We start from the raw sequence: 23407 nt of genomic DNA, 5'->3' as shown, positions 1-23407 counted from the left end.
TAAAAAAATAAGGGAAACCAATGCTATTTGCAGTCTCTAAAAAGCTTTGATGCACTGGAAACTCCTTGATACTTTGTTACGGGGTTCACATCTACCAGCAGGTCCTCTCCTTTACATACTAGGTGTGACACCACATCCTTGCTTTCAGTGCCAGCTGCATAAGAAATGAAATCATTAAAAAAAATGTTATGCCCATTTGTGTGCAATAAGCAGAGCAAAGGCCTTTGTACACAGTAAGGTCCTCATCACTATTTGCAAAGCCCTCCGGACAATGTGCGTCAGTGGAGCTACAAGACTCCCGACATGCCATGTTCCCAAGGATCAAATAAAGATTCACAAACATCTGCAAGCGGCTGGTATTTACAGCTTAGTGGACAGAGTTCAAGGAATTTGTACGGACAGTGATCTTGTCACAGTCCATCAGGATTGTGACAAGATATACAGACGGCACTGACTGATGTGTTCTAATCGTCCTCTTGTCTTGGTTGTTTTTCGTATATCTATTGGATTTCCTGGAAATGGAAAATATTGACACCGAGTGGATTATCCTGGTGAAAAAAAAAGTAAACTGAACTGTGTTCATCCAAACCCAGCTGGACACAGGTGCAGGGGGAAAAAAAAAAGTGGGTTAAGAGAAGACCAGGGACTCATTATTTGCTGCTTTGTCCTCTGATTAGATCTATTGTGTTACCATACTGGTGACTGATTGCGGTGAGTTTTCGTGCGTCAGTGTGTCAGGGAAACGTGATCCATCACGGGCCGGGGCTGTAACCCAGGTGCCTGAGTATGGCCTTGCACAGTCATCTCATATCACCTTCCTTTATTTTATGACAGACAGCTCAGGGATCAGAAAATACACTTACACCATTACACACTCGGGGAAGAAAAAAAAAAAACCCACAAAATGTATTGGAGTTAAAGAAGAGGGACACTGGCAGCTGCAGATGTGCCTGTACTTGTAATTTCATAAATCAGAAATTGTCTCTAACAGAGCCTTGGAAATTGAGGTGAGGGAGCTTATCAGTCCAGATATCTGTTGAAATAATTATGCAGTTGGGAGTGCAAGTTACCAACCTGATATCCGCATTTTCCGTCTTTCTGAGATGATCCACAACAGCTTTCCCCTCAGATCACAATCAGCTACTCTTTACACAATTAGTAGGCAAGATGCAGTGAGGTTCAGTTATGTTTTTTTTTTTCTTTTTATTACATACACTCTCAAACTGTCTTTACACGGGACCAACAGGAGAACAGTGTAATTATATTAATCTGTCTAATATCTGTGTCCATTTTACCTCGGGTCCTCTGGGACCAGTTATACAGTACTTAACCAGGTTAGGCATAGAAACGAACATCTGCAGTGCATTTTTTTTTTAAGCACAAAATCATAGCAATACATAGCATGAGAAATCAATAGGTAGCAATCTCTTAAGTCGGTCTTTCAGCTAAAACCTGCACGATTTCAACAAACATTATAGTACAGCAAAGTGGAGACTGAAACACAGCACCTCAAGGTACAAAGAAGCTGTTCAGAAGAGGCATCAAAGGGAAGGAGGGCACACTGAAGACAGCAGAAAATGTGCATAGCCTGTGGGGAATCCATAAAACCAAACAAACAATCAAGCAAACAACTGAACTAAAATGCTTTGAGGCTAAAATAATACATAAAAGTACATCCTCACAACAGTGAGGCTCCATTTGGATATTTCTTAAAAATTCTATATCTGCTTTTCATATTTAATCACCATTATGAAGCATTATACATCTATTAAAATTAAATATTGGAGTAAATCTTTGCAACTTACACTTTTTTTGCAGTTTTTTTTTTTTTTACTGGATAATGACTTGTCTTTGTGTGTAAAATCTGAATATAACATGCATTTACATACAACACGTTAAACAGTAATGCTTTTAGTGGGCCCTCATGAACCAATGTTATTAATATACAGTACAATTACATAGTTGACCATTTGCTGCATTGGTAAATGTGCAAATTTTAGTCCATTTAGAAAAATAGGATGTTTTTTTCTTGTCGTTTCTTTACATTCCTGTAAAGTGTTGGCAGCTTAGCTTAACAAACACATTTTTTCCAATAACACGTATATCCCATCTACTTATTTTTCTGTGAAGGTAGAAACACAGGTTTATGAGGATATATTGGTTTTCACGATAAACTCTCTCAAAGGACAGCAAATGGTTACAAAGTGCTAACCTGGGAAAATCAGTCTAGAAAAATCATTACTGGCTACTGTAAAACTTTACAGTATTCTTCGTTTTCAAGGAACTCTTCCACATTTTAGGAAATATACTTGTTTCTTAAATATGCTGCTTTCTTGGTTTAAAGTTAGATTAGAGGCTTGTAACCTGTCTCATTTCTGTACACTGGAACCGGCAGCTGGTTAGGTTAGCTTAGCATGAATGGAAACGGGGAAACAGCTTGGTAGGAAGACATTGTTACTTTTAGATACAGCCAAAGCTAGCGGTTTCCCCGCAGTTCTAGTCTTTGTGCTAAGCTAAGCTAACACACTGCTGGCAGCAGCTTCATACTCACCGTACAGACATGAACGTGGTATTGATCATATATCTAACTCTTGGCAAAGGAAGTGATCAAGTGCATTGCCCCAAAATGTCGAACTATTCCTTTAATCTTCAATCAAGACTCATTTGCTCGCAAGTCTGACAGTGTATCCCTCTTTGGGGAGTTCCCAGATCCACACGTCATTTGACACATCTTCTTTGAAAGCACCAGTACTAAGTTGAGTGTTGCCAACTACAATGGCAAACAGATGCCTTTTCTCTGCCAAAACTGTAATAGATGAACACTAAAATTACTGTCTTCACTGTGTGAAGTGTGATTGAGGAGGAAGGTAGTGTTTGGCATGTTCGACACTTTACCTAACTGTGTGTTTACACAAAGTTCTTTACAGCTACAGGTCAAGAAGTCAACAACTATGACACACCAGTCATGGTAACATGACATATTCTAGGCAATTTAGAATAAAAGTTCCATGTGAGGTAAAGGTGGCTTTTGTTGGACCTACAGCTTAGAGGAGTAAAAGGAAAGACCATTATACATGTCAGCCCTGAGCCTGGACCACTCTGCCATCCTCTGGACGGAGCTCTTCTCTTGGGTGAGGATGCCAGTGACCTTCATCAGCTTCTCCTCGTTCCTCTCTAGGTAGCGGACTCCCTCAGCCTGTAGCAGGTTGAGCTTCTCTTGTCGGTTTTCATCCATGGATATATCTTCGCTCATGTAGGGGTTGAAGCGGAAATAAGTGTCGGGAGGGAGGAAGGCGTCGAGCATGGCGTGAACCTCTGGAGGGAGCAAGAGAGGTGAGAGTGAGGCCGCGAAAAAAAGAAAATCATACACACATAATTAACTCTGTACTATGCACAAACATTCAAATATTGTTTTAAGGGTTTTAAGGGCATGCAAAGTCAAAACTTGTCTGTCAACGCAGTGACAGCATTAAATGTGTTCCAGAGTAAGCGCTTGGGGCTGAAAGCGTGAGGTAATACCAAGTGAAAATGTCAGCCTTGTCTATCATAGTTGTTTTCATCTGCCTCCTCTGGGAGGTTTAAAATCAACAAATGGAAACAAACAGGCAGCTGGTAACAATAATGGGGTAAATATGCCCAAAGGATCCAAAAAAGTGACTAATTTTTTTTCCTGCTAGTGTTCCCACAATAGTTCAGGAGTCCAAACATGGATTCTGTTAAAAGTACCTCCCTTTGAGGCTGTGAAGCAAAACTCTACAAGGAGTAATATGCCTGAAGGTTATTTGGTGTTTTATTGCCTTTATTTATACAGCTTTTTATAACCAATCAATGTACTGTTCTATTATCACATTATGAAAGGTTATACACTTAAGAATAAAATGGTAAATGGACTGCACTTATATAGTGCTTTCGTAGTCTTATTGATCACGCAAAGCGCTTTACACTACTGCCACACACACACACACACACACACACACATTCTCTCTCACACACACACACACACACACACACACACACACACACACACACACACACTTTGACATGTGGACGGGAGGAGCTAGGCATCAAACCATCAACCTCCTGAGCCTCAGCTGTCCCCATACATAGGGCAACTATAAAAATGCTGAGACAAGAAAAGCTTACTCACTGAAGAGATAACGTGGTTAATTCTAGAGATTGAATATGTTTTTCTATCTTACTATAATTTAACTGTATAATTTAAACTGTCTCCAAAATTTGCAACAGTCAATCGCAGACAGTTTGTTCCTGATATTATTACCTACCATTGTGCTGCTCTGGACTTATCACTTGAACAAGTTGGGTGGTAACTGTTAAGAACTCAGAGACTCTCTGTCTATAGAAAGTATTACCAGGTAGGTATTGGGGTGGTATTTAAAAAAATAATCAAACAGCCTCTCATTCATTGTCTGTAGCTGTACAAAATCATGACATCACAGATTTGAGTCTCAGACCTTTACAAGCTCCGGAAAAAAAAAAAAACCCAAAAAAACAATTTACATAGTGACCAGGTTGGTCATCTTTCCAGCACTGCCAGGTACTGAAAACCAAATAATAATAATACTCCAGAATTACTGTATTTCAAAACAGACTGCAAAACAGCAAACTATTGTACATTAATATCAAGATCCATATCTGCGGCACACCCAGAACTGATTTTGCAATCTCTATAGCTCTATGTCGAAAGTCTGTGCTGGGGTTCACAATTTATTCAAGCCTAGATGGGCTCCAACTGCAGGTAAGCATTTATTCTACAGGCTACAGGACACTCACGCATCTTAGCATGTGAAGAAATATATTACATGTACTGCATTTCATTACTATAAACAAAATTTAAGGGCCATAATCAACCAAAAATTGTTAAATACAGTTGTGTTGATTTCATAAAAGGTTGTGAGTGCACAGCTGTCTCATGAAATCTCAACAGAGATGTGACAGGATCACTTATGGTACACTGGTACATCACTGCTGCAACGTGAGAATTTACACCACACAAGGTCAGGAAAAACAAGATTTTCAGGTGGTGTTAAGATACTCTTTAACATACAGTGAATTATCAGGCTTGTTCCAAATCAGCTCTGTACCCCTTCACTATCACTGACAAAAAATCTGAAATAGAATCAGTATTTAGAAATACTGATCACAAATTGTACAAAGTGAATGAAATTATAATACAAACACGATAGTTTTTAGACTCTTAGCAACACTGCTTTTTAATGAACATGACCTAGAACATTTTTATCCAAGACTAGTGAGTTTCACTTGCAGCTCTCTAGTGCAACTACATTAGATGTAAACCTGCAAACTTTAACAGTGTGTATACACATACAGATACAAAATAGTTGGCAGTATCATGAATCTGTGGTTCTGGGCGTGTATTGTGTTGAGCATTTAATTTAAATACTCTGCTCCAATTGGACAGTTGTTTTCTCAAGTATCCTCCACCGCCAAACACACTAACATTGTTTGTGATTTCTTTACATGTCATTGTTCTTTTTTATGTCCTGGTAATTCATTTAAGACAAGTTGTAGAGAGTTGGGAAGCCAGAGACCGCAGTGATCAGCTTTCGGTCCATTTTATTTAAACTTAGAAGTTCCTTCGCGTAGTGGACTAAAGTAGTAAACAACTCTGTGCTTCTGATTCCTCTGGAATCAAGATGATTGTAATTGGTTCTTGCCTGACTGTCGGTTGTGCTGCTTCAGAGCACATCTGCACAGATCTGAGCCTTTGAGTCTCTTGAGCTCAGTGGGTGGCGAAGGGCTACAAAGCCAGGTGTCCTTCACATTGAATAGCAGCTGTTTCTGTCCTAGTTGTTTGAATCCATGGGTGTGAACTCACCGTGAGATGTAAGAAAATTGCAGCAACTATTACTTTCCTTGTAGGTGAAGCGTGGACATGTCTGCATCTGCAGGTCTTAACAGCTGCTGCTGTTACTTTGCTTTGGCGTGGTGGTGGTCTGACAGCAACTGAATTGGTCTGACATACCCAAACCTTATGGAGAACCTAATTTGTAGTCCACCAAACATAACTGAGTGAGTCTGTGATCGGGTTACAGGATAGTTCCACAAGAAGCTGTGTTTACATCTAAAACCCCATTAGATCAGTCTCATCAGGCCACAACAACAAACAAGCTTTACTGATAAACCTAAGGCAAAGTAGGAGGCTGGGACAGGAGGGCAGCTTTTGAAAAAGAGAAAATCTGCATAAACACTTTTGCTAATCTGCTGTTTCTAAATAACAAAGCCCACTGGAAAGCTAGGGAGAGCTTAATCCCAAATACAGGAGGAGCAAGTGCAGAGAAGCATCTAGGTCATACACTGCACCACAGCAGCAGCAACAGGGAGGGGACCGAGCCAAATTCAGGCATAGCAGAGGTGACTGTGTCCAGAGGTGATAAGGAGGAGGTTGCCACTACAGCGGGCCTCAATGGGACGTATCCAGAACAAAGTCACCCTGTAGTGCAGTATTTTCCGCCCTGATGACATCAAAACTCAATTCATTCCCTTAGAAATGATGCAGAAACAGTTAATATGGTATGCAATGATTTACTCTTCAGGAGCAGACAAAATAATATAAACATAACTAAATCAATATTGCCAACAATACCAATGAATCACACGAGGTTGCATACAATCTATTTACAGCCATCCATCAATACACTGTGTGGCTCATCCCTGTTGGCGAGTTTCACCTTTTGACCAGTTTTCCTCTTTGTTGATGCAGCTTGTCTGTGTTTGGCATGGGATGTCATGATTCTTGGGACTGTTTCCCTTGACATAATAAGCAGTGTGTCAGTGTCTTTGACCAATTTCAACAAACGTAATAAGATGTTTTTGACACTGTGCCAGTGGTCTTGTGATGCTTTGAAAGCCGACCTATAAAATGTGCCAGAACTTTTGTATGGTTAGTCAAATCAAATTGACCTTATATGACCCATTTTGCAGATCTGTTTATAATTGTGATTAAAAGGGGCACTCTGGATATAAAGTATCACACTACTACCATGGACTCACAAGAAAAATTATAAAAAGATAAAAAGTCAAAACTGTTGTGGCAGAGGTTGAGTTTTAGTCCCTAGTATGAGTCAAGCTCTAAACACTGATGGATCTTACAATTCCTATAATTCAGCCAATAGCCTTTTTTGCCAGACCCTCCTTGTTTGGTAAACACCCACATCTTTCAAACCCCACAGCTCCAGTTTGTAATGCAGGCTTTTTTACTATAAAATTGCAGTATTCCAGTTCAAGTCAAGATAACCCTGATGATGTGTTCAGGGTTTTTTTCTCAAATGTGAGAAAGGTCCCTTCAGAGCCATTATACAACTGTTTTCACAGGCTGGTCAGTACTCCTCATGGCAAGTACACTGACATTTACTGTAAAATCAGTAGAGTGCCCCTTTAAGTTGTGTTTATTTTCCAAGAGATGTTTAAATCATTTTGTCTACCTACTACAGAGCTACACTAGATTAGATTTTATAATTAAAAAAAAAAAAAGATACATTACGTGTTTTCAGTGGGCAGAAAATAAAGAGTCAACCAAGATACAATAAGGTTGAATTAAGATGGTCATTTACAGTCTGACCAATTTGTGAAATTACATAATGCACCTTTAAATTTTGCAGTGACTGTCACTTACCCTCAGTGTCTGTGGCGCTGCTGATGACATTGGTGAGTTTGGTTTTGAGACTTGTGTAGTTGGTGCTGTTCTTGCCAGGGTTTTCAAAGCGGCCTGTACCGAGTGAGACCACACACTCCAAGGGTGTGTTAGGCCACAAACACTTACACTCATGGACAGCCAGTGCTGTGGGGTTGTTAATGAGCAGACCTCCATCCTGTGCAAAAAAACAGAAGAAGTGCAATGTTAGCGAGTCCATTTACAGGCTTTGAATGGTGCTTCATGCCAAGACACAGTCTTGGCGAAACCAATTAATAGGCATTTGAAACCTTAAAACCTTTCATGGATTTTAACAGTCAATAGATAAAATATTTGAAAAACATCTGACGAAACAAAAAGAACAGATCAATGTGCAGTTCCAGAGCTGCTTGTAAGCCTACAAAGCACAGAGCTAAATTGTTTTTTTCCCCCTTCCCTCACAGTTTCAGTCAGACTGGCTTTGATATCGAACAACCACCCAGGAGTGCTTTTGCTTTGGATCCATAGTCTACCCTAGGCAATGGGGGAGTAACTGGAGAGCCTGTGGGGATTATTGAATAGGCATGAGGCTGAGGGGCCGCAGGGCTGCGAACTGGCAGTAGGATCAAACACACAGGGGCCAATCCTCATTAAAGAGGCCAGGCTGGGGGTTGGGAGCTGCAGGGCCCCAAGGGTCTAGGGACACTCTAGGGGAAAGAGTGCTTGTTTATGTGACTGAGTATGTGTGCATGTTTGATCGAAAGCTTATACTCGCTTGCCTGCCATCAATGCATATAATAATGTGGGTACATGTTTCTGGCGGAATATGTCGCATGGATTCATAAACACTGAGGCTTGGGGAGGGGAAGGGAAGAAACATCCCATTTTTCCATTGCACTCCGGCAGTGTCGCAGCCGAACAACAATTCTGTACAAATCTGTGAGAGCGCACAGCGTGATGGTGAATACGAGGGCTGCCTACAAATGCAAAGGTCTGCTTATCATCTGGGGAGATGGACTGAAAAGTTGTATCATCAATCTAAAGACCAGGAAAAGAAAATTGCAAAGAAAATTGGCTATTGTAGTCAGACTGAGGCACTGCATCAAGTAGTAGCTCCAATGATAGCAGGTGCTTTGTTAAAGACGTGCTGCTTTTAATATAGTGGTTCTTGATGAAAACCGATGGCAATGTCATTAGCTTTTCAGAAATTTAGTCAAAAACCAAAGTATTGGACTAGCACTGCAATGATTATTTGATTAATCAGTCAACAGAAAATTAATTGGCAACTATTTTCATAACTGATTAATCCTTTTGCATCTTTTATCAAGAAAGGGAAAGTGAATATCTGTTTAGATTTTCACAGCAATCCATCCAATAGTTGTTTAGAAATTTCAGTGTGGACCAAACTGATGAATCGACTGACAGCCTGACAATGTCATACATGCTGCTAGAATAGCTAAAAGTGAGAACAGAAATTTGAAAAACTGAAAATGCAAATGTCCCCAGTCCCTCTGAAATAAAAACTGTCTGATAAAAGAAATTTCTTTGATTTGTAAGAAGTAATCTGTTATGATAATGTAATGTATGAATCATGTACAATCTTATATTTAGTTATTAAAGAGAGCCAGAGCCTCAGAGAGCCCCCATTTCACTATCTGAAATGGACAGAGTGTTTCACTCTGCCACAAAGCATGGAAGAAATGCTGAGGTAGCCGTTTGTCCAAAGCACGTCATTAAGCACCAGTAGGGTGTCTGGCAGACCAAGAAATGAATCACAGAAACAGGAAAAAATGCCTGGATTGGAGTTGCTCCTAATGGAGACTTAGAGGGACTTGCACTGCAGAGAACACCAGACGAACCCAGCTGGAAAAACAAAACAACTAAGCAGTTTTCTTATCACTAACACCCTGTGAGTGGCTCCATTCTCTGAACTCAGTGGAAATTATGGCAACAGTCTGGGTCCAGTTATGGGTTCTTTGTGCCGATAGCTGAGGGAAAGTTTCACAGGCCCAGTGGCCAGCCTTGCTCACAGAGCCAAAACATGTAACATTAGAAGCCAACTGCACAATAATCCTGTGAGCTGGGAGTTGAATGCTATAACTTGTCTCCATTTCAGTGCACCTGCTTGAGCAATTCAAAGCTGGTGAATATAGCTGTGGCCATGGAGGAAAGTCTGGTTTTGGGCAGTGAGGAAGGCTTGTGGTGCCACTGGCAGACTGGTAGGAGCTCTTTTGTGTGTAGCGCTCAGAATTTTTCGAAGAATCAATTATTTAGAAGATAATTTGCATCTGTCATCTTCTACACAGCTGTCAAGACCAAACAAGCCTCCGTGACAGAGAAGGTATCACGCTAAAAATACAGTTAGAACAGTCTGGCAGATGCTGAAGCTGCAGTGGTAGATCCTGGGCTCTTTAAAGCCACTTTCCAGTAAGATATCGATACTTGGTCTGCTGCCACCTTCTCACACAAGTGTTTCTTGAGACCGGGGCATATTTGGATGACGATTTAAGTTAGAAACAATGATCTACTCAGCACACATTGCAAAGGAGCTTTGCATTAGAAATGGCCAAACTCAAGCTGCCTGTCAAACATTCAGTATGCTGCAAAGCAAAGGTCACTTCCATTTATAAAGATTTAGAGCTGTAATGCTGCTGGTATTTACAATGACTCAATCTCTCTGTGAAAAAAAAAGTGCCATGTGTCAACGTACAAATGCCCTCAGAGGGTACACCCCTGTCAGTCATGACCATCTAACAGAAGTTTAAGCCCAAAGTCTGAGAGTAAACATAATTTTGAAATGCCCAGTTTGAATTCTGGCTTCCTGAAAGGCTTAATGAGTTCCTCTGAAAGCATTTCTTGATTCCGCTGGAGCCCGTTGGTTGATACTCCAGAGGATCAGAGCTTGTCTGGCCTTCCCTTTGCCCTTCGGGGTCTAATGGCTGATTCAAGAATCAACTCCCTATTTTCCTTTACGCCAACAAAGCAAGTTTTCACCTAATTAGGGCTCCTACACCTATGGGAACATGTTTCACTTCTTCAGATGGCCAATTAAATTGAAATATGGCTTGAAAAAGTTCTTACAGCATTTTCTGAAATAATAAACTACTCGGATGATATGAGCCGTGATAAATAAACAAAATTAAGTCATGCACAATTTATAGGTCCCGTGCATTGCAGTTTCAAATGTCTCTGCGATAATTCACTTTTAGGAGCTTATCTTCATTGTTCCAGTTTAAGCTGTCTTAGAGGGAGAGTGCTGATTTGAATAGGAAAGAGGTGCTATCATCAGGATCAGTAAAAGTCATTTCACGCCCCAGTGTACGTCAGCTCCCATTAGCTGGGACAACAAACTTCATCCTCTTCATTCAGCCTGTGTTTCTCTGTATCTCTCTCCCTCTCTAACCTGTGGGCAAGCCTCAGTGCTGCCTTGTGCGAGGGTCATAATATGTGGCCACAACACAGACGATAGAGCACTTGCTTAAATCTAAATGAGGTGAGCCTTTGAGATAACCCTGTGTAGCTTTCACGTCACAGCCCCAATGAGCAGCCTTAGTCATTAGAATTTCTTCTTTGGCTTCTTTGACAAGGCTGGGCTAAGGGACACTGAGCTCTGTTATGATTTACTATGAGGCTCTGTCAATGAGGCTCCCTTCTTTCAAATGTTTAATTAAGGAAGCATTACAAAAATCACAGACATCTGATTATGCTTGTCACTATAGCCACTCTGTTTTCCCCAGATGGTCATTTAGTCAATAATGTAGATAATTAGGCTGCTATAAAGAAAAAAACAAAAAACAAAAAAACTTGTGTACTCTCAATACTTGGCATAAATCTTCAAATTCAATTCAAAATCAATTGTGCTAGCAAGTTTTCTCAGTCACCGTCTATGTAATCAGAAAAAAATTTGCTCATTGAGTAAAATTAATTGCCTAAATAGCATCCAATCCATATAAAAATGTCACAAGTGCCATCAGCAAGGATAAGACAAAGGTGTTAATTTGGTGAGTGCCACTCTTAAGTAGCCGCCAGGTCAAGTCAGAGGTCTTCATGCCATATTATGTGATTACGTCAACCAGTTCTCCTCCTTGCCATTTTTCTTTATAGGCCCCAAAGGTCACATTGAGGTTCAAGCCACCCTCCCGGGCTGTCAACAGAGGAACCCATCTGTGTGAGTGCCAGCTTTGCCCCAGGCAGGCAAAGCAATTGAGATCCACTATGCAGTTACCTTTTCCCAAACATTTGGTGAACACATGATCACACATGTAAACCCAGTATTGAAACAATGAATCATCTCTGCCAGCTGCAGCCAGTCAGGTTAAACTGTGAAAATTCTTGCAGTGATATAAATGTATGCAGAACCCCCTCGCCCCTATTTACTTGGACTAGATTCCTTTGAGGCTTTTATGTACATATTTGACAACCTCATATTAGAAAGCATAATTTTTCTGTCCTTCATAATAAGTCATCTGCTGGACAATTTAAAGCTAATTTCCCTGCTGTGCAGTGACTGAATACACCCCTGCATACCAATACCAATACATTGTAATGCGAGGTTTAAAGCCCGGCCTTATTCCCAGAAATCTCATCTGGAGCCGCTGCAGTGAGAGGCCTGCTAAGTGTGCTGCACTGTGAGAAGGAAAGGCGGTTAGAGACGGAAGAAAATTCAGGAAAGCTTTCATACAACAGCCAGTCAACATAATCAGTGGACCGGCCTAATCCCCAAACAAGTGTGCCAGTGCAATCAAGTATTTGTGCATGTGTGAAAACATATCTGTACAAAAGAACAAAAAGAATAGTCAATTGGGGAAACAGAGGTAATGTGACAATGAGAGAATCCATGTGTGTGCTTTTATACTCAAGGGACAAGGATGAGTCTGTCTAGGAAGAGGAAGCTGTCTGCAGCAGGGCTCATAAGTCTGAGTTCCATCCTCCAACAGCCTCCGGGCTGAGCTCTCAGGGCTTAACACAGGAGGAGAGAGCTGGGATGAGGAAGTGGCTAAAAGCTTGGATTTATCTTCTCTGTCGCCTCCCTGAATCCACCACCTCTCACCTTTCTGCTGTGGTGCTGAGCGTGTAATTTATGACCAATACCTTCACCTGCAGTAGCCCTTACAAGGAAAAAAGGAGATGAAAAACAGGCGATCCAAAAGGTTATGATTTGTTGAACTGCAATTTCTGAATGGCACCTAATTTTGTGAGACCCTAGACCCCAGGCTTTTTCTCCTCTTTTCTCACACAGAATCAAACAATCAGAGTTTTTCTTAGACGAATCTGCCACATTTAATGTCTTCTTAGACTCGTTTATGACCTATTCCCACTGTCACTCATTATTGACAAAAAAGTATGGGACTGCTGATGTGACCTACTCCATTTCTCCCTTTGTGAAGTCTTTCTGCTAAGCACGATGCCTTGTTGGGGCTCTCAAGAGCTCACACAAGGGGTGGTGGCCCGCTGATCCCATGCCTCCCATCAAATGCTGGCAGAGGTGGGCACAAAACATGCTCCCATTCCTCCCCATCGCCTCAGGAGATGCCATGGCAACTAGGCAGAAAAAATTTGGCCTTCCTCGCCATTCCACGCATGCCCTGGCATCCATTGAGAAACATCTAAAGTCTTCTGCTTCTGTGTTCTTTAGCGCAGAGATAACTGAGAGAGCTTTAATGTGGAACATGCGCCTCCTCCCTCCTTTCATCTCCTCTATTTTTTCGCCCTTTCCCCCCCTTCCCCCTCGCTAAGGCATCCCCTCCATTGCTATGGTAGCAAGTGTAAGGCTTTGATAATACCACGGCTGCTCTGTTTCAAAGGTCTTGCTCCAAGTTACAATTTCCCCAATGTACCAAGTCTGAATCTAAAGTTCTGGCTCCATCAGATAGCTTTCTTTTCCAGCCTGCAGAATCCTAGAAACATCAACGAACAATCACAACTGTCTTGAAGCGCTGCTTGAGAATTTGGGCATTCGTTCAGCACATGACGTGGCAACTTTCTTGTGCTCACAGTACAAAAGGGTGATTGTTTGGGGCTTGAATTAAGTGGAAAACTCTGTAGGCGTTTGTGGGAAAGAGCGAGATGACTCCCTCTCTAGGAAATCCTGACATCACACAGACAGCATGTTACGCTCACGACCAGTTTTAAATAGCCAGGGAATAAAGTCATCAGGCTGGGTGGCACTCTGAATCTGACCAGAAGTTCAAAAGGAAAGTAAAGTGGTCGAAAGCTGAATGAAGTGAAGTCATTATAAATGTTGTTCTTTGACTTTAACCTATATTTAATTGTCCAATCATATTAAAAAGTTTAAAAACTCAAAAAAATTACGCCTTGAGTATTTTCATCGTTGTTTAAATTCATTTTTAGCAAAACAGTGTTTGCTTTATCAAACTAGTGAAACTTAGTATTTTGATATCAGCATCTCTTCATAAATTAAATTTCTCACAAACCAGATCGCTAATAAAGACACAATGTTAGCTTCTGTAAGCTTTGATTACATTGAATGTGACAGTTTTTGTAAATTCTTGCATTGCCTTAACCTTTTTCATTTCTATTAATGGTTTTCCATGGCTTTGATAGGGTTGCGAAATGGTTTGGTTTCTCCAAAGAAGATCTTACATCATGAACTCAAGATGTTTAATATTTTTGAGCTACAACCCGACAGAAGACGACCTTGGAGAAGTTGCGGAAGTCGCAATTCATGACTTAAAACACAAAGTAATTTTGTCTCGAGCTTACATAAGTTGCCCTCTCCTGTCTCTGTGCACCTCCCCTTAAATATTCCAAATTCATGCATTAATATGTAATAGCAAACTGAATTTTGTTTAAAATGTATAATTTTATATCCTGATATTAGTGTTTTGATATTCAATAGTCTATATCATTTGGAAAAGCAGAGCAAAACAAGTGGTAGTAGAATATCTTCAGACATGGTGAATGCAGGTAAAAACCCTCCAAAAAAAAAAAAAAAAAAAAAAAAAAATCAAGAAATGTGAGCCAAGGCTAAAACACAACCTTAAAATATACTCTAAAGATTTATTGCCCTGAGAAGTACATGAGCAGAGCGAAAAAAAGTATGTCTTACTAAGGCAGGACTGAAGATCTCTTTTTCTAATTTCATTCAGTTTGTCCTTTGAAAAGTTCTTTTGAAATAAAAGGAAATTAAAATGAAACACTTATAAGTGATTTCACGTCAAATGTGTTAAATATATTAAAGTACTGATGGTGTCTCATCTTCTAACATTATGAGGTTTCCTGCTGGTGGCTGACTAACAGTGGTGAATAGCAGTTCCATAATTAGATTGTCTGTCTTTTCCTTCTAAAACAGCAGATGCAGCAGTCAAACAGTTGTGATGATTGATGAGGGAAGCACTGCACTGGCATAATTCATGCATCTCAGAGTAGGGCGAGACCTGTTTGACTGCAGGCTGGGGAAATCTCCCACCGCAGGTAGGTTTTCATCAACCAGTCTCTTTCATTCTCTCTTCCTGCATGTCCCAATTCACCAACACCACTAACACAGCTTCCAATTAGGAGTGTGGGAGCTTGTCAACATGGGATATTGCCTTTGATGCAAACACATGCTCATTCACATGAACTAGGTCTATGTCGAGTTTGTCAGTCTGTACGCCATATCTGTGTTTTGAATGTCAACCCAAGTAGATACTGACAGGTCAAAAACAGGCTAGACCAAAGTAATACTCAAACAGAATTGGGACATAGGACTTGTGCATGCATTTACAGTATGTTATCTTGTGTCCTCTCTTTTTCAAAGCACTTTACAACTATTGTTTTGAGGTAAACAACATCCAGTTGTTTGTTTTCTAAGATCCCGCTCATGTGGTTTCTTATTTCCTCTTCTGTTCTCTTACTAAGCCCTTACTTAAAAGGTAAAGAGTAGCCGTACGTATTGATCAGCAAAATGGTAGAGTGGAATGGCAGTTTGTTATGTTACTGGTGGCTAATGCATACCTGTTTAGTGGAGATGGATTTAAGTGTCTCTCACTGCAACTGTACCCCTCACTCTCCTGTAAAAATGGAACTGACTGGAAATAAACACTGACGGGAAAGAAATGGAGACCCCCCCCGCTTGCTGTGCAAAGGATTTTTCTCATTAGGATTCTCAAAATCCTTCAAACTCTCCACCGTCAACACAGGCTGTACAGAAAATCCAGCAGACCAACAATAAGCCCTCTATTACTCTAGCAGAGGAGTGCAGTTAAATTGTCACTAGGTGTATAAACACAATATGTCAATGTGAAACAGGGTGTGAAAGAGAGAATGAGTAAAAAATAAGCCTTCATAGGAACAATACACATTAAATATGAGGGAGCAATTCCAGTGGCCAAGCAAAGGTTTTCAAACTGGGCAAACTGCACACACTGAGGTACATTGATGACTTGTTTGCGCATTTATTCATGCACCATAGGAAAACAATGTGAAGTATTAAAATCTTACTGAATAAAAATAATTACAGTATAGGGGGAGGACTATAACCGCTTTGCAGGACAATGTGTGCTTTTCACAGAAGTGAAGATAATCCCTGAATTAATGGTATGAAACTGACCAAACTATATTACCTGGACTCATGTTGAGCCAAGGAACCCAGGGGAAAATGTTTGTTGGTAGGTGATATGGCTCATGAGTTAGTGATCTAAAAATGGCCTCACCTTGGGCTTGAGAGTCTCCCGAGAAAGCTAGTCAACGCGGGTACGCACACGCACAAACACACACACGCAAACACACACACACAAACACAAACACACAAACACACGTCCTTCAGGGGCTTGTCTATCTATTTAGTAATTTTGACCACAAAAAGTGATTCTGTGTCTTAGACATCAAATCCATTTCTTTATCATGGTATGGAGTGTGAAATGTCTGTTGAATATCCATAAGGAAGGCATCCCCCAGAAACATATTTTGCATATGAAATGCATTCAATCAACTTTGCAAGAAGCTAAATAACGCACATTTGACAAAATGTTAAATGGCTGCCGAAGGTCTTGACAGAAATAAACTGAACTACAATTACAAGTAATATTCTTCACAGAAAGGATCAAAAAATGAATTTGGAAAAATTCAACTTCCTGAAACACCAGAAAGTTAAAGAGTTATAAGCCAAAAACAGAATTTCTTTCGCAATTTTTGACATCTTGTGGTACTGGGGTTTTTTTTGTTTTGACCCTAAAAATATGTGCTTGCCTTCTTTGAATGCGTTTTGAGGACTGATGTTTACTTATGTGCCAGTTTTGGTAAACACATGATTCATTAGTTCTGAGGGCTGCCAAAGAAAAGAGCCTATAAAAGTACATTCAATGTTTATTATGTTCTGTGAGTCTGACACACTTTTGTTTGTAATGGTGGAGAGCTAGGAATTTAAGCTTATGTAACAGTTGTGCTCATGATAATCATCCTCGATAAAATCATCAGCTAAAAGCTTAAAATCTAAATGTATAATGTAAATTCAATGCTACAGATCATAGGCTATAGGTTTCAGAGTTAAACTGTAAGATTTAATCATCAAGCCTATCATGATCAGAGCCACCCCTACTGCTACCCTGTTACTGTTGTGAATGGGACAGACCTGGTGGAGATCATTCCCCAGAGTGAACTCTTGGAAATACCCAGGGGCTGCTGACGTGGCTCGGATGGCCTGCCAGAGGTGGTGCTGGCAGCCCCCCAGATAGTGTGAGTGAACCCCGGGCAGCAGGTTGTAGTTTCTGAACACATATGCCTTCAGGGGAGAGCCCCGGTTTACAATGGTGCTCACCGCTGCCACCTAGAGGTAAAGGAAATGACATGCAGCATGGTTGTATTTTTCAGTAGGAAGCAGCATTTTACATCCAAACAGATCTGAAATGCAGGCACGGTATCCATACCAGCATGCTGAAGGATCAATTTAATACCATCGCTGTTCTCTGAGCCTCAAAGGAGCCTGTTGACATATGAAATACTATACACTTCTTTAGCCACACTGTCTTATATGGCTTTAGAGTGCGTTTTCCTTTCACTTGTCGTGCAAAAAAAATGCAAGACTGAGATTGAGAAAGGAGCTTTCCATGTAATATCTCAAGGTGAGGTGAAGGCTCACTGGCCAGTGCCGGAACAGAACAGAAGACCATCTGTCAGACCATCTTCTAAAGCTCACCTTGGGGCATTCGGGGTTTCTTGAAGTCTCCACCAGGAGGTGAGAACCCATTTGCTCTCTGTGAAACGGAAGATAGGACAATGTTATTTTCTGGCTTAGTGAATTTTGGATAATACTATGACTTTTTACAGAAATCTTTCTGCAAGCTTCACAAAATCCTCCTGCATATCAGTTAATGGAACATGAAATCCTTTTGTAACCAGTATAATTATTTTAAAGGGACCATTCTACTGAGCAAAAGATTCTTAGATCATTTACAACAATGTCTGTATAGTTTATATGACAGCTGACCATATTTACACACACTGTGGTGGCTTTTATTCTTTAATATGTTCTTCCAAATTTTCCAACCAGCCTCTGGTTTACAGTCATTTCCATATATTATAATAATGAACTTTCCATATCATATCTGATTTTATGGTTATCCATGACACATTATTGCTGCATGGCAAGGCAGTGCACACTCTTCACTTTAAAATGCATTTATCACACAATGTTAATGTAAGTTTGACAAAAATAAAGGGCAGGTATAATGTTTAAGTTAAAGTTCTGCCTGTTTCTAGTTACGTAACTTCACATTGCTGTACTTTTACACTAAAATGAAAATAACACAAAATTATTGACTGCCTGGGAAGAAGGAGAAGGGCATTCAAACATAATAGGCATTATGGGTTTTGAACAGCTTTACCATGTCACTCACATGACATTTTAACATTACTCTAATTGATTTGACAACCCCCCTACTCCGTCATCATCAATAACAGTGGAACTGACTTGAGGATGTTCTCCCAGGCTTCGCTATCATAGAAAGCATGGCTCCAGCCCATCTTCACAGTGCCAACAATGACGTTCTGCTTGAAAACATCTGAGCCCAACTTGCGGTAAATATCATCACACTCGTTCAGCGGGATTTGGAACACACCTAACATGAACCCTAGGATAGCACCTGAGGAAAAAAAAGTGACTTAGAAGAACTGGAAAACCAATCATATAAAAGCATATTTTTGTGAACATTAAATGTAAGAGCTTCAGTCACTCCTTTGGGAATGTAACAAGGTAATCTTGGTAATAAACAGGCAAACGGGTAATGTACAGCTCATTGTTTTGTTACTCTAGAGGTGCGGAGTTGATGCGAGGCTAATTGCCTAAAGGATTATGAATTAAGAATAACATTACCCTTGGATGAGCCATTCATAAGCAGTGCATGGGATTAATATGACGATAACAGGATCCTTGACACGATTAACAAGGCACAACAGTGCTGTGAGGGCAGAATTGAGGTGTACCTGAATAACGTTGATCAAAGTGGCCAGTTGTGGCCCAGATGGGTTTTTAAATGTTGGAACATCATTTGATCTAGCAGAGGTGATTACATTATGCTTTGACAACATTGGCTACATCTGAAAATGAAGACTGAGAGAACTGACAGAAACTGAGGGCAAAATGAAACTTCTGTTGGTGATTAAAGTCCAATGTGCTCTGCAAATAAAATGCAATTTTTTCACTCTACTTTTAAATGAAAACAGAAAAGTGGCAGATGGATAGGACAGTGGTCCACAGCACACCCTTGTGGTGAATTTGCACACAGGGGAAAAGTATGAATCAACCTACTGACTATTCCTGAAACCAAATGTAGACAATATTAATATTAATTTTGTAATTGTATGAATTATCTAATTATCTTAACAATTTGAAAGAGTTTCACCCTGGCCTAAATTGATTGTATAGCAGCATGGCTGACATTACAGTGGGTAGGTTGGTGAAAATGAGGTCAAAAAGAAGCAGTGAGCAACAAATGGGTCAGTGTGTGATCAGTGCTGCCAGTCTCTGATAATCCACACACATGCATACCCATACAGAAGTAGGGCAGTAGGACAACGTACCTGTGCTGACACCACAAATATAATCAAACAGTTTGTAAATGGGTTTGCCGGTCAGGGCTTCCAGCTTTTGTAAAGTCTGAAGAGCGAGAAGTCCCCTGAAAGTACAAAGTCAGACACACACATAGAGCCACTAACCAATAAGACGACAATCACAGCACACAAATGGGCTACAAAGAGTGACAGCTAATTGATTCTCAACTACAATAACAAAGACAAATAGAATAAATCCTTTCCCCTTAATGTTACTATGTTCTGCCTTTACTTCACAAATTGAAACTTTGTGAATTGCTTTTTAGAATATTCTGACATGACCGTGCCTGTAGTAAATGCTACTTAGTTCCACTTTGAAAAAGACCTGATATCAGTGAATCATATCTTACAGCAAAGAAAAGAAAAAAGAAGGGCTGAACTCGTACCTTAAACCGCCTCCATCTATGGAAAGGATCCGTATGCCACGGCCTTTAACAGGTTTATGATAGCCAACCAGAGCGAGGGCTTCTCTAACTGCTGCCCTCAGACCTGGGTCATTGGCCTGCTTCAGACGCAGGAGGCAAGGGATAACCTTCTCCTGAGGAACACATAAACATACCTTGGCCGTCAGAAGTGAAAATGAAAAACACAGGCCATTATCTATATTCTTCTCATTCTACAACTGTTTAACAATTCAGGCCAGATATAACACAGATAATGTATGTGTTCCACGATGAGGTAGTGTAAAACATAAGAGCTGAAACTTTTGACGTTCTAGGCAGCATCAGACACCTTGCTGACAAAGCCTCGGGATGCTAGCATTCTGGGAAAAAAGGAAAAAAAAAAAATAAAAATGCAAGCCTGTTCAGATTTTTCACCTTGACAGCAAGACCACGAGTGTCTGGAAACTCCAGTAGATGGTAGCTGAGGTCCTCCACCCTGTTGATGTAGACCCTTACATCTGACGCCCGGTGTAGAGCCTGGACCAGAGCCCGAGTTCTATTGTCCACACTCACCCTGGCAATGATCTACGAGACAACAAAATATGCAACCAGTTAAATATTACGGTTAAACATTATCTGGGATCCTAGCTAAAAACTGACAAGTTGTGAGGCTCTTTTAAAAAGTTACTCTCATTTTTATTTACAATCACACAGTAACTAAAGACTGTTGTCATTACTGGTCTGAAAACTTTGCCTATATACTGTATGTGCTGCCATAAGTAGCATAATTCACTCCGGAGACCTTTTCAGTATCAATAACTAGTTTTTGTTAGCTTGACGGTACAGATTTTTCTTGTCTGACCCTTGGTTTAAGTGTAACAACAGAACTGGACCATAACCCACTGGTGCATCACATTATTCTACTGCAAAGGATCAGCTAAAGGACATAGCTCAAGTAGTGTTTTTTACTATCTGCTAACTCATATATTATTAGTTCCTGTTTCAAAATACTTAATCCAGCCTCACCATAAACTGAATGTCAGGTGTGTTTATATCTCTACAACATAAAAGCCTGGCTTGGCCTACAAAGTACACACCTTCTGTGGCCATCTATATCCAAAGGTGGGTTATTTTTGAAAACAGATTCCCAGAACTCAGGGAGCACATCAGTACACTACACTACTATTAGACATATAGAGTAGCGAGAGCTCTGGTCAACGTGTGAACAGCAGGCACCCTTCTATAATATACCAGATAGTAGAGAACTATCCGATGACGGGATCATGTTTCCCTCTAACCTAAACAAAGATCGTATCTCATAGTTTGAATCTGTGTCTGCACTAAAAAGACAAAATGTTTACATAAAGCACTATGAAACTGGAAATCCTATGTCACACGCACAGGATACTGAAGGAACTGGTTACTAAAAATATATTCTTAATGTCACTTTCATATTTCTACTAAAGGAGAGATTTATGAATGAAATATTGCTTTGTTGTATACCTACCTTTTCCCTTTGGAGTAGAAGTTTCTTGGCTTTCTCCTCTGCAGCCTTCTGCTCCTTACTAATTGTGGCCTCAACCTGTTTCACTGCTGCATCCTCAAGCTTCTTCTCCTCCACTGTAGCAATCTTGGACTCTCCTGTCCTGAACTTAGGGACCAAGGGAGCAATGTAGCTCCCTACAAAGGCTTGGACAGTGGGAGCTGAGTAGGACAGGTAGTGCCCTAAACCCTTCTTAGAGGAAGGAGGGGTAATTGGGGCAGCAGAGTCTTTTTTATCAGACACTGACATGTAGTCACTAGTTTGTTGACCCTGAGAGGAAGCAGAGGAATAGTCAACATTGTCCACTTTCTTGTCCTGAGTCTTTGTACTGCTGCCAAAGTATGAGTTGATGTGATGGGCCAGGTAGTTGTAGGTCTCATCCAAGCTGACTGTAAAGGTGCTGGGATGGAAAAGTGCTGTGGTTTGTTTGGAGGTTGTGCTCTTGTTCTCTGTGCCGCTTGATGAAGATCTAAGCTCCTCATCCTTCCTGGAACAACTGGCATTTACAGCAGGAACAACGAGCTGAAGTCTTTTCTCCTTAAGTTCACGTACAGTCAGAACTGTGGCAGCGACAGTTACTTTTGTAGAAATGCGAGAATGAGTGGAGGTAGTGGCACTTGCATCAAATGCAGCAGCAGAAGCAGAAGATGAGTTGATTATAGGTTTGGGTGTGGTAGATGTAGTAGGAGGAGCAACATTAGTGGGAGTAGGAGTAGTTGTGATTGCACCTTCCTCAGCTTTTGGCGTTGACTCAACACTGACCTCAGCCTTATTCAAAGCCTTTAAAGCATTAGGTTTGAGCCTGGAAATTTTGGAGAGAAGCTCTGTATGTGTCCCACTCACAGCTTTAGAAACTGTGTCCAGTGTGTTCCTGACCCGTGACATGTGTTGGCTCAAACGAGCAGACAAACGTGAGGCTGAAGTGTTCAAATACAGGGTGCTGGTGTGGAGTCCAAGCCTTTGTCTCACTTGGTTAGCTTTAAGGAGCCATCCTCTACGACCCCTGTTCCTCGTTTGGTGGATGTGCTTCCGGCTGAGATATCCCACCTTGTTGCAAACAGGCTGTTGTGCATGAGGCCTACAGTGAAAGGTACCAGACAAGTGAAGTGATGCTGCTGACTTGCAAGCATGTGTTTGCCACAAAACAAATGCTCTGCTTACTTTCACCCAGGTATTTGGAGCCCATCTATGACTCATTCTTTTAGGCCACAAGAGTTTATGCCATCCAAAGGAATATTACGTCTATTCTCTCCCTTTTCATTATCCTGGTGATGAACAACAAAAAAATGATGTTTACATGAAAGAAAGAAAACAGACATAAAATGTTGAAAATGACATGTGAGATAAAATCACTAATACTGCTCCTAAATCTGGCTTCAAGGAATTGTTCAGTTTTCTTCACAAATAAAACTTCCTCGGTAAGTGATCCAAACAAATAGCTAACTTCTACTAAGAACAACACATTTCAACACCAGCGCGTAGCTTTGAGCTCCGATAACATAGAGCGTCGCAGCTAGCTTACTCGCTAGCATTCATACAAGCAACACAAAACATAATAAACCCTACCAGTCTTATCATGTCGTTGCTTCATGAAAGCCAGAGATCCTTTAACCCTCGCATTAAGTCGCCATCTTTCGTTAAAGTCAACACTAAGGTAAAACAGTATAGAAATACACAGTCACTCGACCTCACTCTTTATTTCCAGAATGACGTGCGACGTCAGTCAAAAGAAAAACAATGATCACCTGACGCTCTATGTGCTCTGCAATTGGCTGTCTATCA

General features: G+C 40.7%; 1 protein-coding gene across 6 annotated transcripts; it reads right to left on the bottom strand.

Moving 5' to 3' along the window:
• Positions 1 to 1071: 1071 nt before the first annotated feature.
• LOC120793211 (calcium-independent phospholipase A2-gamma-like) lies at positions 1072 to 23367 on the bottom strand. 6 transcript variants are annotated; one of them, XM_040133056.1, is made up of 10 exons: positions 23192 to 23367; positions 21590 to 22890; positions 20518 to 20667; positions 20086 to 20237; positions 19670 to 19764; positions 18561 to 18732; positions 17787 to 17844; positions 17223 to 17417; positions 7655 to 7850; positions 1072 to 3315 (listed from the first exon to the last, which is right to left on the bottom strand). In XM_040133056.1, the coding sequence occupies exons 2-10, from the start codon at positions 22820 to 22822 to the stop codon at positions 3038 to 3040; spliced, it is 2529 nt and encodes an 842-aa protein (XP_039988990.1). In that variant the 5' UTR covers positions 22823 to 22890; positions 23192 to 23367; the 3' UTR covers positions 1072 to 3037. The 6 variants fall into 6 exon arrangements, with proteins under 6 accessions (XP_039988990.1, XP_039988995.1, XP_039988992.1 ...); XM_040133061.1 differs by having other exon boundaries at positions 21590 to 22703; XM_040133058.1 differs by lacking the exon at positions 1072 to 3315 and adding an exon at positions 4066 to 6494.
• Between the last annotated feature and the right edge of the window lie 40 nt (positions 23368 to 23407).

This window comes from Xiphias gladius, chromosome 8, assembly GCF_016859285.1.
Source record: "Xiphias gladius isolate SHS-SW01 ecotype Sanya breed wild chromosome 8, ASM1685928v1, whole genome shotgun sequence".
In the NCBI taxonomy this organism is placed as follows: domain Eukaryota; kingdom Metazoa; phylum Chordata; class Actinopteri; order Istiophoriformes; family Xiphiidae; genus Xiphias; species Xiphias gladius.
Note: the sequence above shows the minus strand (reverse complement) of the source record. Positions and strands in the feature narration are given on the sequence as shown.

What these genes read in the sequence shown, in the direction of transcription:
- LOC120793211 (XM_040133056.1), bottom strand. Translation starts at nt 22,822, where the DNA reads ATGAGTCATAGATGGGCTCCAAATACCTGGGTGAAAGTAAGCAGAGCA. An exon ending in TGGGGAATGATCTCCACCAG is followed by an intron (nt 7,851 to 17,222) that starts GTCTGTCCCATT and finishes TTTTTTGCACAG; the next exon opens with GATGGAGGTCTGCTCATTAA. An exon ending in CAGCGCCACAGACACTGAGG is followed by an intron (nt 3,316 to 7,654) that starts GTAAGTGACAGT and finishes TGCTCCCTCCAG; the next exon opens with AGGTTCACGCCATGCTCGAC.